Raw genomic sequence first — 13,666 nt, forward strand, 5'->3', positions numbered from 1 at the left:
GTTCCATGTTTGTCTAGGGACCCCCTTGATGAGATGCTACATCTCAAGGGGCTATTATTTAATAAATTCAAATTCAAATTATTTTACCACTTTGGTCCAAAGTTGATGTAAAATGAATCTTCAGATCCATGGTTTGGTTCAGAATGGTCCAGTTTGGTTCAGGGTGTCTTCAGTGTCAGGGTTATGATCCATTGTGAGCTAATGAAACTAGTCTAAATTAAGAGAATAAGTAATATGAATAATATACAGCTTTTCACTGCTTGCCTTTATGTGGAATAAAGTATTTCATTATTTACATATGTTGTAGGTGTGAAATGAAAAATTAGTTTTATTTTGTTAGTAACATAATGAGAGCTCACTGGGTTGCAGCTTCAGTGGAGGCAGCAAGGAGATGGGGTTGGTGTGGGGTTCAGGGTTGCACTTCTGCTATTGCTACATGAGATTGTGCACGTTTGTGTCACAGTTTCAGTCTTGGTTTCATGGTGGCAATGATATTAGACTGTGTAAGGAAGTCATTCATGTTCATTCTTAATGCAGCTGACAACTTGGAGTTTGAGACTATTTTTAACTAATCTCAAATGAACTCACACTTAAGGATTGTTGAGAATAATTTGCAGCTCAGTGCAGTGTAGCCCAGGTTTACCAACTCCAAGAAGCAGTTGAGGGCTGGAGATTTCCCACACATCTGCTCATGATGCTCATGCTGCTTACACCCGGCTTCTCTGTTACAAGCATACACACTTACTCTTTCTCTCTCGCACTCTGTTGTCCCCCCCGCCCCCCTCGGCCCATCCCTTAACATGTACATGCCTGCACATCCCAAGCCAGCATCTGGCCTGGCACTTGGCTCTGCTGAGCCTTTCGGAACAATTTAAATGGATAATCAGGCTGGTGATGCGAAGAAAGTGGATTGTGCATCTCTTAATCTCCGATCAGAGCCCCCTAAGCTGCTCCTGGTGCAGAATTAGACTGGCTTTATGTGAAATGACACCAGACAGTGTGCAACACTGTAACACTCTGTGGGTTCCAGTAAAATCTGGCACTTCTTCCCCGGGGAGTGGGCCTTTTTTCTTTGCGGACAGCTGACATCTTCCATATATCCCCTCTCCCCCACCACCTCCCAAATGAAACACAAATGCCATGTCTCTATTATCAGTGCCCCTGGTACAGATGTTAATTTGTATCATCATTAACCAAAAGAAGTGATGCACACAGTCCTTGATACTCCCCAGCTGTGGTATTTTTCTCCCTCTGTCCTCCACCTCCATGCTGTTTAGCGGGCACTAAACACTAGTATTCTTCTCCTTCAACGACATGTCTATGTCTCACTTAAAGGTCACAGTCATGCTTGTCTTCTACAAAAGTGGGGTTCACCTTAGCCAACCTTACCCTTTAATGTTTTTTCTAAAAACTTTATATTGGCTCTATAATCCAGGCCACAGTGGACCAGCCCATAGGATCCAGTAGCCTATATAGTTTTGCCCTGATTTTCCTTACACAATGAAGCACCACAGGAAACCTACTTACATCAGCAAATAGCATCTATAGTGATATTTTTCTTCCTGAAAGCTTCCCTGCCTGGGCTCATGTGGATAAATGTGGCCAAAGTACCACAACCCCTGTTATGGATGTGACTGCACTGGACCCAGTGAGACCAAAACATGACTGCTTCTGTATCAGAGAGGTTATAATGTTGTGCCATTGTTTTCAGATATGCTATGTGATATGATATAGATGAGGCTGGGACCATAGATCTCAGGGCTGGCATGGAGATTGACCCTGCTCCACAGGGGAAGTTGAAAAAGATGAATGAAGACAGAGATGATGAACGATTTCTCATCTTCTCCACGTGCTACCGGAACTTTAATGCCATGGCTCATGACAGCTTTGTTTTTATTAACTTCATGACACTCACTATATGTTTTTTATTCACATGCTGCTGAACGGGCATTATTATGAACTAAGTTCCAGAGGTTTTTGAGAAGCTGAAGCACAATATGACAGCGAAGGGCTCAGAGAAATTGGCTCCTACTGAAGGTGCGTGTGATTTATTCTGAACTCTGCGAGCCAGAGGCCAGGGGTGATGAATATGACCTTAGCTCCTTCTGAAAGGAGAACTGATTCTCGAGCTGTGAAACAAGCACCGAAAAGTGAAACAGTGGTCGGGAGCAGGGAGAGAGGAAGAAAAGGGGGGAATGAAAACTCTATTAGCTTCCTCTGCCACAGGAATTCATCAGTGCTTGTCAAGACAGCTGTCCTGACTAGGCAATGAATTAGTTTCAAGTGTCTGTGTGCTAAAGCAAGCAAGGGGAACATTAATACTCCCTAATCAAGGGCTGTGTTGGCATATTCCCTCCGTTGTCTCCCTTCTGTTATTCCATCCTCTGCTGGAGACAGAGAGACAGAGCTGAGGAAGACAGGAGAGACAGGCCTGGTTAGCGCCGTTACTGAGAGCAGTTTCCTTTGAGATTAACAGAACTTCACTTGTGTTATGGTAGGTGTTTGATTCCTATGAGACAAGCCAGACTATGATGATTCTTTACACATGCCATAATGTTGTCAAATTTTGTTAAGAGAGAGAAACTGCTGATGAGGTCGCCAGAGGCGGGTCTTTAAAAGAGACAGAAGGATGAGGAAGGAGTGTTAGACATCAACCTGAAGCAGGGCTGGCTTCTTTTTGTTTCATTTTCAGCAGGATTTCCAGCAGTGCTCGGTGTCTCTTGTGATTTTAGCACCGTACCACTACGTTATCAAACAGTATGGTGAGCCATGCTAGCAGTGAAAGCCATATCGGCTCTGGTAAGAGACTCAGATAGCACGCAGTTTGGCCCCATATTCAGCTGCATCTATGTGGACCTGCAGTGTGGTCATTGTGGGTATATGACTATATTGGTTTTCCAGAGTCTAGCTTAATGCAATGTACAGATGACAACAAGACCAAAGTAGGTGAACAGTCCCATCTCCAAGAAGGCACATAAGCAAATTAAGTGTGACCAAAAGCTTTAATTCGAAAGGCAGAAGGATTAGGCTGTTTGATGAGCAGATTTAAGGGTGCAGGCAAGGGGAACAAAAAGAAACACTTCTGGCCAAGCGTAATAATCTTTGAAAATGTTCTTTAAACCCATCTCCCAGTGACGTGTATTTTCACTGCACTTCAACCCAACATCTTCCATCCGCAAGATTAAGGGCTTTTATCATGTATCCTCTCTCTCCCGTGATTGCTTGATTTTTTTTTTTTTTTGCTTTTGACGTTTTCTTGCTTTTTTTCCTTCTTTTTACTCAAAGTGGACTTTAATAGGTTTTGGAAATGTTACATCTTAGTGCACTTCCAGACAAGTGTATTACCACTCCACTAAAACACTCCCTCTCTAAAACAAAGTTGTCTGATTTAATCCCTGAGGGTTTGCTTCCGGTAACTTAGATAAGGCCCACCTCGGTGAATGTGTTGTGTGTGTTATGGTTTTGATGACTTTTCCTTTTTCCGTCCTTCTTTTCAGACTTTTCATACGCCCAGCTTAGGCGACGAGGAGTTTGAGATTCCTCCCATAACGCCTCCACCTGAGACGGAGTCTGGTCTGGGTCTATCAGAAGTGGACTCACATTTCCAAGCCATGCCAGAACCTCCAGGCCCGCACAGGGGTCCATTAATCCCTCAGTTCCCCCCTCAGAGCCTGGAGCTGCCCTCTATTACCATCTCACGCAACATGATGGACCAGGAAGGGATGTCTGTCAACAACGGCCAACCTGTGGTGAGCACTGCTATGCATTTATAACACCAGTAAATCAAAAAGTCCATTTATTTTCCGGACTAGAGAAATGTTATGCACCAGCTCTGCTCCAGCAGCTGTTCTACTTGTAGCTGCAGCTCCAGATGTGGTAACCAAGCGAAAAGATATGATTTATAAGTATGTACTACTAGAGACCCCTGATATCAGAGACGTACAGTCCTTAAATGAGCCCTTTTACTGAACCACGATGTCACCTTCACAGTTTTGGTACGCCTCCTGTTGTCAGTGCATCTGGCACAGCATCTGGCCTTGTTTACAACACAGGAGGTATATGATCACATTGAGTAAATGTCATGATATTATGTTACTTACTGTGAGGATTTTTTTTTTTAAAGAAGCACACAGTGCATGGATGATCCCCCTCTGTAAGGTGAGCAGATGTGAATAGATCACAGGTGTTGGAACACAAAGCGCATTCAGCCCCAGAAGGACAGTGAAAATGGGACCCAAAAGTGCCAGTTTCACATGCTCATATTTAATTCATGTTGCCTCCTGAAACCTTTTTTTCTGTTGTAAATGCTGATGCATGCTTCTGTCCATTGTCTCACGAGGTCTTCGAAACAGACACATGCTTTGTGTGGAGTTTAGGATCAGCTTTGTGTTGTAGAGAATAACCCTCCTAGTGAGGTCTTGACGAACATGTTTTTAGCTTAATCCCTCTTACCACCGACACAGATGGCCAAACACAGAACAGTAGCCAGAGTAATCACTGTCTTTATGTTGATACTGTTATGTGCTATAGATTGTGAGATTGTTGTCTCGGGGTGGAAAGGCATTTTCAAATGCCACAATCATAGAAGCATTGAGGAGGAAAAATGGAAATGTCACTGGCTGACTAGTTGTCTTACAGACCTGTTACAAATATGTGAGATTCATTTAGGAAGAAAAGAAATGAAAGGACAAAGGCATGAGCGGAGAGATGATGATATTGATGCAGAATTTGCTTTGTGAAGCACAAAGCACAGATAGAGGTGCCATGATGATCATTATAACTGTGTGAATAAATGAAATGTGTTTTAGACCCCCTGCTTCTCCCCCTTCCCTGCAACACATTTGTTGAATCACACTGATATTAGAGATATTTATTTACATTCCATATGGGAAGGGGCTATAAAATTTTACAGCTCCTTTTCCTGCTTCCATGCTTCTGGCATGTAAAATAATTGCAGCTTTTAAAATATCTCTGCCGCATACAGTAAGTGAGCCCCAGAAGGCTTTTGCCTAAAGAATTTTCATTTCATGGTCAGTTAAGCTTTCTACATCTGGAAGAAACAGAACCTTGACACAATTACATTCCTGACTGTTCTCACGACTTGCTGGAGGATTAGATTTGATTCTCAAACATTATTCCTCTTTAACACCATTTGCATGGCTCATGTCTCTGATTGTGCAGAGACTCTATTAAAAACTGAAGGGAGAATATGGGTTTCTGCTCCTTGCCTTGTGGCATTGTCGTCGGCACACCACTCACTCGTTATCAGTCATCGCACATTGTACCGCAGGAAGGCTTGTGGTGGCCCTTCATTTTTCCTGTAAATGGGATTGATCCCCAAAAGTCTTGTGACAATGCCTTTAGAAATTCTATTCATCTGTGGTTTTATCTGTGTCTTGAAAAGAGGACGCAACTTTTAAATGAGATAAGTAACAGTGCTGTTTGCAATGCATTCTATATACAGAGACAATGATTTACGGAGGCCCTGAGAGGGGTGTTTTGTCATTTTGTCAGCACACTGATAAAGGGATGACAACCTTATATACATGATTACATTCTGTGTTATTTGTTATGGCTGCGGGGGCAAACAAATAAACCGTGCACTATTGCAATTACATTTTTCATCAAGCCACCATGCTCATATTTCCCAAACACTTGTCTTGGTTTTCTTTCTCTGTAGTAGCTTACTGGTGGAGAATATTTAGTGTGTGTGAAAGCCTGTCTCTTATCAGAACTTAATGAGAAACCCAACCAGTGAATATACCTGGGCTCTTTTCAAAAGCTTCTTCCATGTCATTGCATTGCCAAGTGTTCTGCTAATTCCTGTCCCCATAACGTTCAGCGTATGTCTTGCAAATTGGCCACAGATGCCGAGCTTCTACAAAGAGAAATACATTTTCTCAGCTGCCTGGCAAGCCCTGAATCTGAAGTCATTATTTATTTAATCTGCTCTCCTAACAAGCTTCTGACTCTCATTTTTGTCTCCCAGCATGTGTCCTCCTGATCTGTGATTGAGTCTCAATAGTGCCAAATAGTACTGGAGTTAGAGCTGCCAGTATTGCTTTATTCACAATTTCTTCTCGATTTTCTCCCTCCTGCACAGCAAGGGTCTCTGGGTTCTATTTCAAAAAACACCTGGTGCCTTCACCACATTTTAGGTTTTTCTTGACACACATAAGCATGTACTGAAATGGGCTCTGTGTCCTCCATGATTGGATTCGAAACCTACAGTAGTCAACTAGTTGTATTACGCGTTAAAATCAATATTTAGGAGATATGAGCCCTGCTGTCTTAATAGGTTTATCACCATGTGGTGATGCATTTATATATTTTTCATTACAAACTGGCTGCTTCACATGTCATTAGCTTTCCAGCAGCTGAGATATGCTAATATCTAACACAAAATGGTGTTTTGACCAAATGCATCATTCAAGATGAAAGTGAGGCTGAAAAAGCCATTTGCAGTTTGTTGTTCACATGATTTGATATGCCGTGATATTGTGGAGATTGCCAGTGAGTATAATACCCTCGGTTTTGACTGGTCAAAAACCACTATATCCTGAATCAAATGGAAAATGTGAGCACTGTTGCAGAAAGCATGTTTTTCTACACTTCCCTCTTATCTCCCTTCCAAGCCAAGAAGCACTGACATGAGTTGTACATCAATTTAAGAGAGTGGATATTTTTTTCGCTTGGTTTCTTTTTTCTTTTCTACCTCGACAGACAGCTATTGTGACATATTGGGTCAGTCAGAAATGAAAGATATTCATGCAGGCATGCAATACTTGTAATGAAGTCTCAGCTTGACCTTCTGCATGATTGATTCTGTAATTTACTTTTCTCAGGCAGCGCTCAAAATGAAATGATGTCATGTTGGACAAGTTTTAAATACCCATAATGCATCAGGAGAAATGGCGGAAGGGGGTATGGGTCAGCGGCTGTACCAGACCAAGGGGAGGGAACCTCCTGGCCTCACAGTCTGAGGGTGTGGGGGTGGGGAGAACGGGGTGGGAGAGAGGGAGAGAGATTTGTTTTTAAGTGGGGGTTATAGGTTGGGGAGATAGATGGACTGAGTTTGCACACCACAGAGAAAGAAAGGGAGAGAAGTGTGTTTGACTGAGACAGGGCAGGGGAAAGAAAAACAATTTATCTCCATGCTATTATAGCCTTTACCGACATTCAGAATTCCATTTTTCTCATTTGGCTTAAGCACAGACTTCAGCAGGTTGCAGAAAATGGAGGAAAAAAATAAAATGATGTACCCGTTTAGAAGCCGAGTAAAGGAATATGTGCAGAGCACTGATAAACTATCTTTAATAGGACTGACCTTTCATGCTGGCGAAAGTTACTGGGGGATTCATCCTTATAATTACCATATAGATGATTTTACCCCTCTCCTGCCATGGAACATTTCCAAGAGCTCTAGCATTGATTGAATGGAAATTGAACTTGTTAACATTCTTTTCAGCCTGTTACAGCTTAGTACATAGTGCCACTGTTCATAAATTCTCCCCAAATTTTTATTTCCAATATCTTAAAGAACAGACTGGAACTTGCTTTCATTGACATCAGTGTTGAGATTTTTATCACTCGGTCAATACATAATGTTGCATTCTGATTCCAGCCGATGTGTTTATTGGTCGGCGTTTATTGTGGAAAAGGTTTCACACATTGTCAATTGCATTTTTTTTCATCTTTCCTGAATGCTTTATGTGGCTGTGTGTGGAGTGTTTTCTCTGTTCAGAGTGGATGAAGCCAACAGTAATGTACAAAACAAGCTATTTTTCTTTTCCTTCTGCACCATATTAACAGCATTATGTGGCAGCCAACTATTTCAGCTTTGACATTAAAAGCAGCACAATTGGGGGATATTGCAAACAGAATTTACAAAAAAAAAAAAAAAACCTTTATTGATTAGAGTAGATTTTTGCTTGTTAATGTTTGACATACAAACACACAGACAGACAACACACCTAGACGCACACACAATCCTGACTGAGGAGGGCACATCTGGCCACTGTGTACTCAAGATAAGGACTTATTTGCAGATTTACGATGACTATCAAAATATCTGGTTAGATGTCTGCTGTGACTGCTGACAATACTGCAATCAAAATGCAAATGAGAAGGCAGAGGGACATAAATAAACAACCTAGTATCAGATTCATATTCACAATCAAGGCAGCTGTTACTTAAGATGTTTTCTTTCACTCGTGTGTTATTAGCTGATGTCTTTTCAGTCAGATCAGACGTGCTAATGCTGGCATTTCACTGACATACAGTAACTGTCCTCACTCTTCAGTAATGTGAAAATTGCTGTAACTCCACTTACAGTGATAGTACGAGGTGAAATAAGACACTTAACAGGCTGTTGAATGTGATGTTTATTAAGTGATGACCAATAACTGTGGTCATCAGTGCGACCAACCAAGTTTCTTTTTGTTTAAATGCACAACATCTAAGGGGCATTCAGGAGAAATGGCCATATTCTGAATAAGTGGCAGAATGGGCCATTGCTCTAAGTCAAAACTGCATCATTGGGATTGGGCAAAAGTGTTATTATACAGATGGCCACGACTAATGAGCTCAGTGTGCACGTCTTTGATGTTCACAGCGAGCAGAGAGCAAACTGCGAGCCATCGTGTTCTCAGTAATGAAGATGACAATAGCAATTGGAACATGGCGGGTTGCAGTTATGTGTCATTTGGTCACAGGCTTGTTTATTGCAGCTTTTATATGTGAGAAAAAAGTGAAAGCTTCCATATTTGAAGAATCACAACAATATGTCTTCAATTTCTTCCCCACCTTTGTCTCACCTTCTGCAGAATCTTCCTCGCACATGTAAATATAAATCTGCTCTCACTTCATAGATTGTATTTATGATAAGCAGTAGACATGGCATATGAGAAAGAAATGGATTGTAGATCCAATATGTTTCTGTCTGAAATGGCGTTACAATATTGTTTTTGAAGACGGGTATTCATAAGGTTCTTTCAATAAAGCCAGGTGCGTGGGTTTATGATGTGTTGATGTTGGGAGAGATTGAGTTTGTGCTGCTGAATACCAGATGGATGTACCCAGGGAGAACAAATCACCTTTTCTGTTGTGTTCACGTCCCCTCCTCTGTTCCATGTCAGCTCTGCTGGCTCTCTGATCAGTCTTCCCTCTGGGGAGCTGGCAGGTCTCGTAATTTCATCCCCACCACAATCAATGCAAACATGTTGCCTACACTTCTCCAAGACTCAGTCAAGAACTGAATGTTTCTGCAGCAGAAAAGTCCAAGAGATTTTGAAAATGTTATTACATTATACTCTCGGTAGTAACCTCAGTGGTAGGAGGGAGGGGACTTGTCCAAAGCTCTTAATCTTCATACCCTCGGCTGCTTGATTTATGGGTTTGATTACATAGAAGTTTTTTTTTTTTTTCCCATTCGTTGTCACTCAAACATAGTGCCTCTTTCACAGACTTATAACATTAGAGTTCCATTACCCTTAAGCATATAGTATGGGCTTGTGGCCACCTCAAACTAAACTGACGTGTGGGTGCATGCATACAAACTGTGGCTGTAATAGTCTTTTTATTGTGGCATATTGAAGTTATGTACCGAGTGCGGGGGATTGTGAGTCCACTTTTCCCCTTCAGGGACCGGCCAGTCAAAAGCTGTGTCACAGATTTCCATACAATAGAGTTTTGAAATGAATCAACTGAGCTGTGTAGCCATCTATTACTGGCTTATAAAGTTGGCTCCTCGGGAGTCAAGATAATTTATCATGGCCAATAATGGACACATTTAAGACCCAGGATATGTGACATGTGATCTGACACATAGCAAGCCAAAGAATCCAATGACTTGATTCCCTCTGGTAAAGAGATACAGCTTCATGATCTTAGTTAGAACAGTGGGCAGCAGGGTGGCGTAGTGGCATAGATATCTGTGTGCACTGTGCAGCAATGTGAAAACGGGTCAGTAATATATTACTGAAAATATTTAAAGATTACTTTTCTCATCGACTCCTCTTTTTGTTTTTGTATCACAGAACATGGGACCGGGTCACCTTCGCCAGTACCCACCCAACCCTGCCATGGTGATGAAGTCCATCATCAACATGAATGGCTCCAACGGGATGATATCGCGTAATCAGCTGACCACCATCAACCAATCCCAACTCAATGCGCAGTTGAGCTTAAACATGGCGGGACCCAACATCACCCACACTTCCCCATCTCCGCCTGCGAGCAAGTCCGCCACACCTTCCCCCTCCAGCTCCATAAACGAAGACGACCAGGATGATGGAAACAGGGTGAGGAAGAGGAGCAGTGTTTATAATGTATAATTGTTTGATCAACCTGCTGATTGTAAAAGACATTTTTTTGTAAATTTCCCCATAAATTGCTGTCATTGCAGGTCATTGGAGAGAAGCGACCAGCCCCAATAGATCCCACAAAGAAGCCCAAAACTCCAAAGAAGAAGAAGAAGAAGGATCCCAACGAGCCTCAGAAGCCAGTGTCAGCGTACGCCCTGTTCTTCAGAGACACACAGGCTGCTATCAAGGGTCAGAATCCCAATGCCACCTTTGGAGAAGTGTCCAAGATTGTAGCCTCCATGTGGGATGGTCTGGGAGAGGAGCAGAAGCAGGTACTACAATTACTGAAATATATCATGTGCTATGGTTAATAGACAGAAAATGTGTTGAATATATATGGTGTTTGTGTGTGAGATGTCTTCAATTAAAATGAACTTTTACTTGTCCATTCACACATACCTTTGTGTCATGACAGGTTTACAAAAGTAAAACAGAAGCTGCCAAGAAAGAATATTTAAAAGCCCTTGCTGCATACCGCGCCAGCCTGGTTTCCAAGGTGAGAAACTGTTTCCTCTTTCACCTGAAAAACGTGTGAATTTGCCAGTAGGGTGAATTAAATTTATCCAAACTATTTGCAATTTGCTATGATACTGTGACACTGTGGATGTGTGGAAATCTCTTTTGTAATGAATTGAAGCAACTTGAGGTTTAGAAGATGTAGCCTACAGTGCACTTTTATATAAAAAGCACCTTCACAGATGGTGAATGGATAATATCTGACAATTTTTTTTCTACATCCAGGCTGCAGCCGAATCAGCTGAGGCCCAGACGATCCGCTCAGTGCAGCAAACCTTGGCCTCGACCAGCCTCTCCCCAGGCCTGGTGCTGCCTTCACCCCTCAACCAGCACCCCTCCATGTCTGCAGCAGCACAGGCCCTCCAGCAAGCCCTACCACGGGCCATTGCCCCGAAACCCCTTCAGATGAGACTAGGTGGCAGTCAGATCGTGACCTCGGTCACAGTTTCCCACCAGAACATGTCCTCTGGGATGCCTCCGCAGATGCTTGGCCAGATGGGTGCCGGTGGGGCCATGGTGGCAGGTGCCCAGTCCACAGCGGTGTCTCAGATGAGCCCACCCATGCAGCCGGTGCAGCAGCATGCAATGCAGCAGCTCCAGCAGCAGCAGCAACAGCAGCAGCAGATGCAACAGCACCTCCAACACCATCAGATGCAGCAGCAGCAGATGCATCACCAGCAGATTCAGCAACAAATGCAGCATCAGCATTTCCAGCATCACCTCCAGCAGCAGCTGCAGCAGCACCACATGCAGCAGCAGCAGCAGCAGCACCAGCAGCAGCACCAACAGCAGCACCAGCAGCAGCAACAACAGCAACAGCAGCAGCAGCAACAACAGCAGATGCAGATGCAGCACATGCAGTTGCAGCATCAGCTGCATCAGCAGCAGATTCAACATCTCCAGCAGCAGCAGCAGCAGCAGCAGCACCAGTCCCAGTGTTCCCCTCCCCAGCACTCTCCTGGAACACCCCATTCAGTGGGAGGCTCTGCATCACTCGGCAGCCCCCAGCCAGCCCCTCAGCAGCAACCACACCCCTCCCAAATCCAGGCCCACGCCCAAGTCCTGTCCCAGGTCAGCATTTACTGAGCCAAATGGAAATCCTATCTCAAAGAACGGGAATAAAATAAAAGCATCATTCCACGTTGCTTTTCTAAGTTGCACTTAAGAAGTGTGTAAGATTTAGAATGTTATACGAAGAACTTGTCCATTGTTATAGACGGATATGCACATGCGTGTACAGGAGGTAAACATGTTAGCTGGGCTTTTGTAAGTGAAATAGGCTGAGCTATGACAGAAGCCTGTTAGGGTGAGCGCCCAGTGATTGTTTATTTGTTTGTTTGTGAGGTCTTTCAGTTGTCAATTCAAATTGACTGGGCACACAATATGTTGAAAGACATGTGTCTTTCACTGTTTTATTTAACAATAAAGCTTTATTTATGAGGCCAGAGTTGTCAGTTCACTGCAGCGAAAGGACATTTTGAATGCATTTTAACAAAAGGATTTTTATCAGCTCTTGCCTGGACTGAATGACTCACAGGGTCCTTGCTGGAAACCAGTAACCCACACATCAGTCTTTGTTCCCACACTGGACAGTATATAACAAGACTTTCTTAAGTCCAACCTTTCTCTTTCACCAATCATTCTTGCAGATGTAACTGTTCAACAGTGGCATGGAGGAAAATTATTGATCAAATCATCACAGGGTGGAGGCCCAGTGATATTTGGACACATTTAAACCATGTCATAAACACAGAATAAGGGGAACTGAAAATAAAAGGTCTTGGGATGCAGATCTCTGGATGAATGACTGAACAGACTGAGACAGAGACTGCTTTAAATCATTTATGTCATCACATCATCGAACTGTAGCTGTAATCTGCTGTACAGGTTTTGTAGAGTGGGGAGAGATGAGACCTCCTTTATCCAGTAATCTACCCTCCAGGTGATTTGCCCAAAAGCGTGTAACTGGCAACCCCCCCAACACCCAACCCCTTCCAAAAAAAATCCTCTTTAATCTATTTGTTTTTACTTCAAATGTTTAACAATTAAATTATGTTTTTATCTTGTGTAACAAAGGGGATATTTTATGGTAAATACAAATTTCTGGATCAAGGAAGATGGTTTGGGGATTGATGTATTTTTACTCTGCTCCTTGATAACGTCATTTGTTTTAAAAAAAGGAATACAAGAAAACTAGCAGAGCCAGTTTGTTGCACTGCCAAAGCCAACTGAAAAGGCATCGGAGGTATTTTTGCCAGCTGTATAGAAGTCCCTTGAAAAAAAAACGAAAATGTTGTACATTTTTCATATCACCTGTTGTAAAGTTTTAATATGTGAGGCTTTAATTAAAACATTGTTAAACGACCTGTGGATTGCTATATCACATAGTGCATTTCTGCTCTTTTATACTTTTTTATGAGTTACAATAGCAGCAATTAATTTTGTTTGTATTTTGCTTACAAACCAACTGCTTCTGAAAACTGTCTATAGAATAAATGCATATCGGTATGGAGTTCTAGAAAAGTTGTTTTCAGCTCACAACAGGAGAAGTAATTTAATGTTTGAATTTTTTGCTGGGCCATGAAGTTGAATCCAGAGACATTCCATCACTAATATGATAGTAGCCATAATTTTGTATGAAGTATTATATATTTCTTTGTGTCTCTGTTCAAAATTAAACTATCAATCACAAATATTTATTTGAAGGAATCGGTTTATTTCAAAAGTTCTATCAGCCATAATCTTTATGAGGTATTTCTTCACATCTCCTTGTTAGCTATTGAAAA

General features: G+C 42.3%; 1 protein-coding gene across 1 annotated transcript in view; it reads left to right on the top strand.

Moving 5' to 3' along the window:
* The window catches only part of tox3 (TOX high mobility group box family member 3), a 39,265-nt gene extending 25,825 nt beyond the window's left edge, over positions 1-13,440 (top strand). Inside the window, exons 3-7 of the mRNA XM_083992440.1 lie at positions 3,498-3,749; positions 10,038-10,301; positions 10,406-10,636; positions 10,780-10,860; positions 11,106-13,440. Coding sequence (XP_083848566.1) covers positions 3,498-3,749; positions 10,038-10,301; positions 10,406-10,636; positions 10,780-10,860; positions 11,106-11,966 — 1,689 coding nt within the window. The 3' untranslated portion in view covers positions 11,967-13,440. The remainder of the gene's footprint in view (positions 1-3,497; positions 3,750-10,037; positions 10,302-10,405; positions 10,637-10,779; positions 10,861-11,105) is intronic.
* Positions 13,441-13,666: the final 226 nt, after the last annotated feature.

The sequence above is a fragment of the Trachurus trachurus genome (genome assembly GCF_905171665.1).
Source record: "Trachurus trachurus genome assembly, chromosome: 3".
NCBI classification, from domain to species: domain Eukaryota; kingdom Metazoa; phylum Chordata; class Actinopteri; order Carangiformes; family Carangidae; genus Trachurus; species Trachurus trachurus.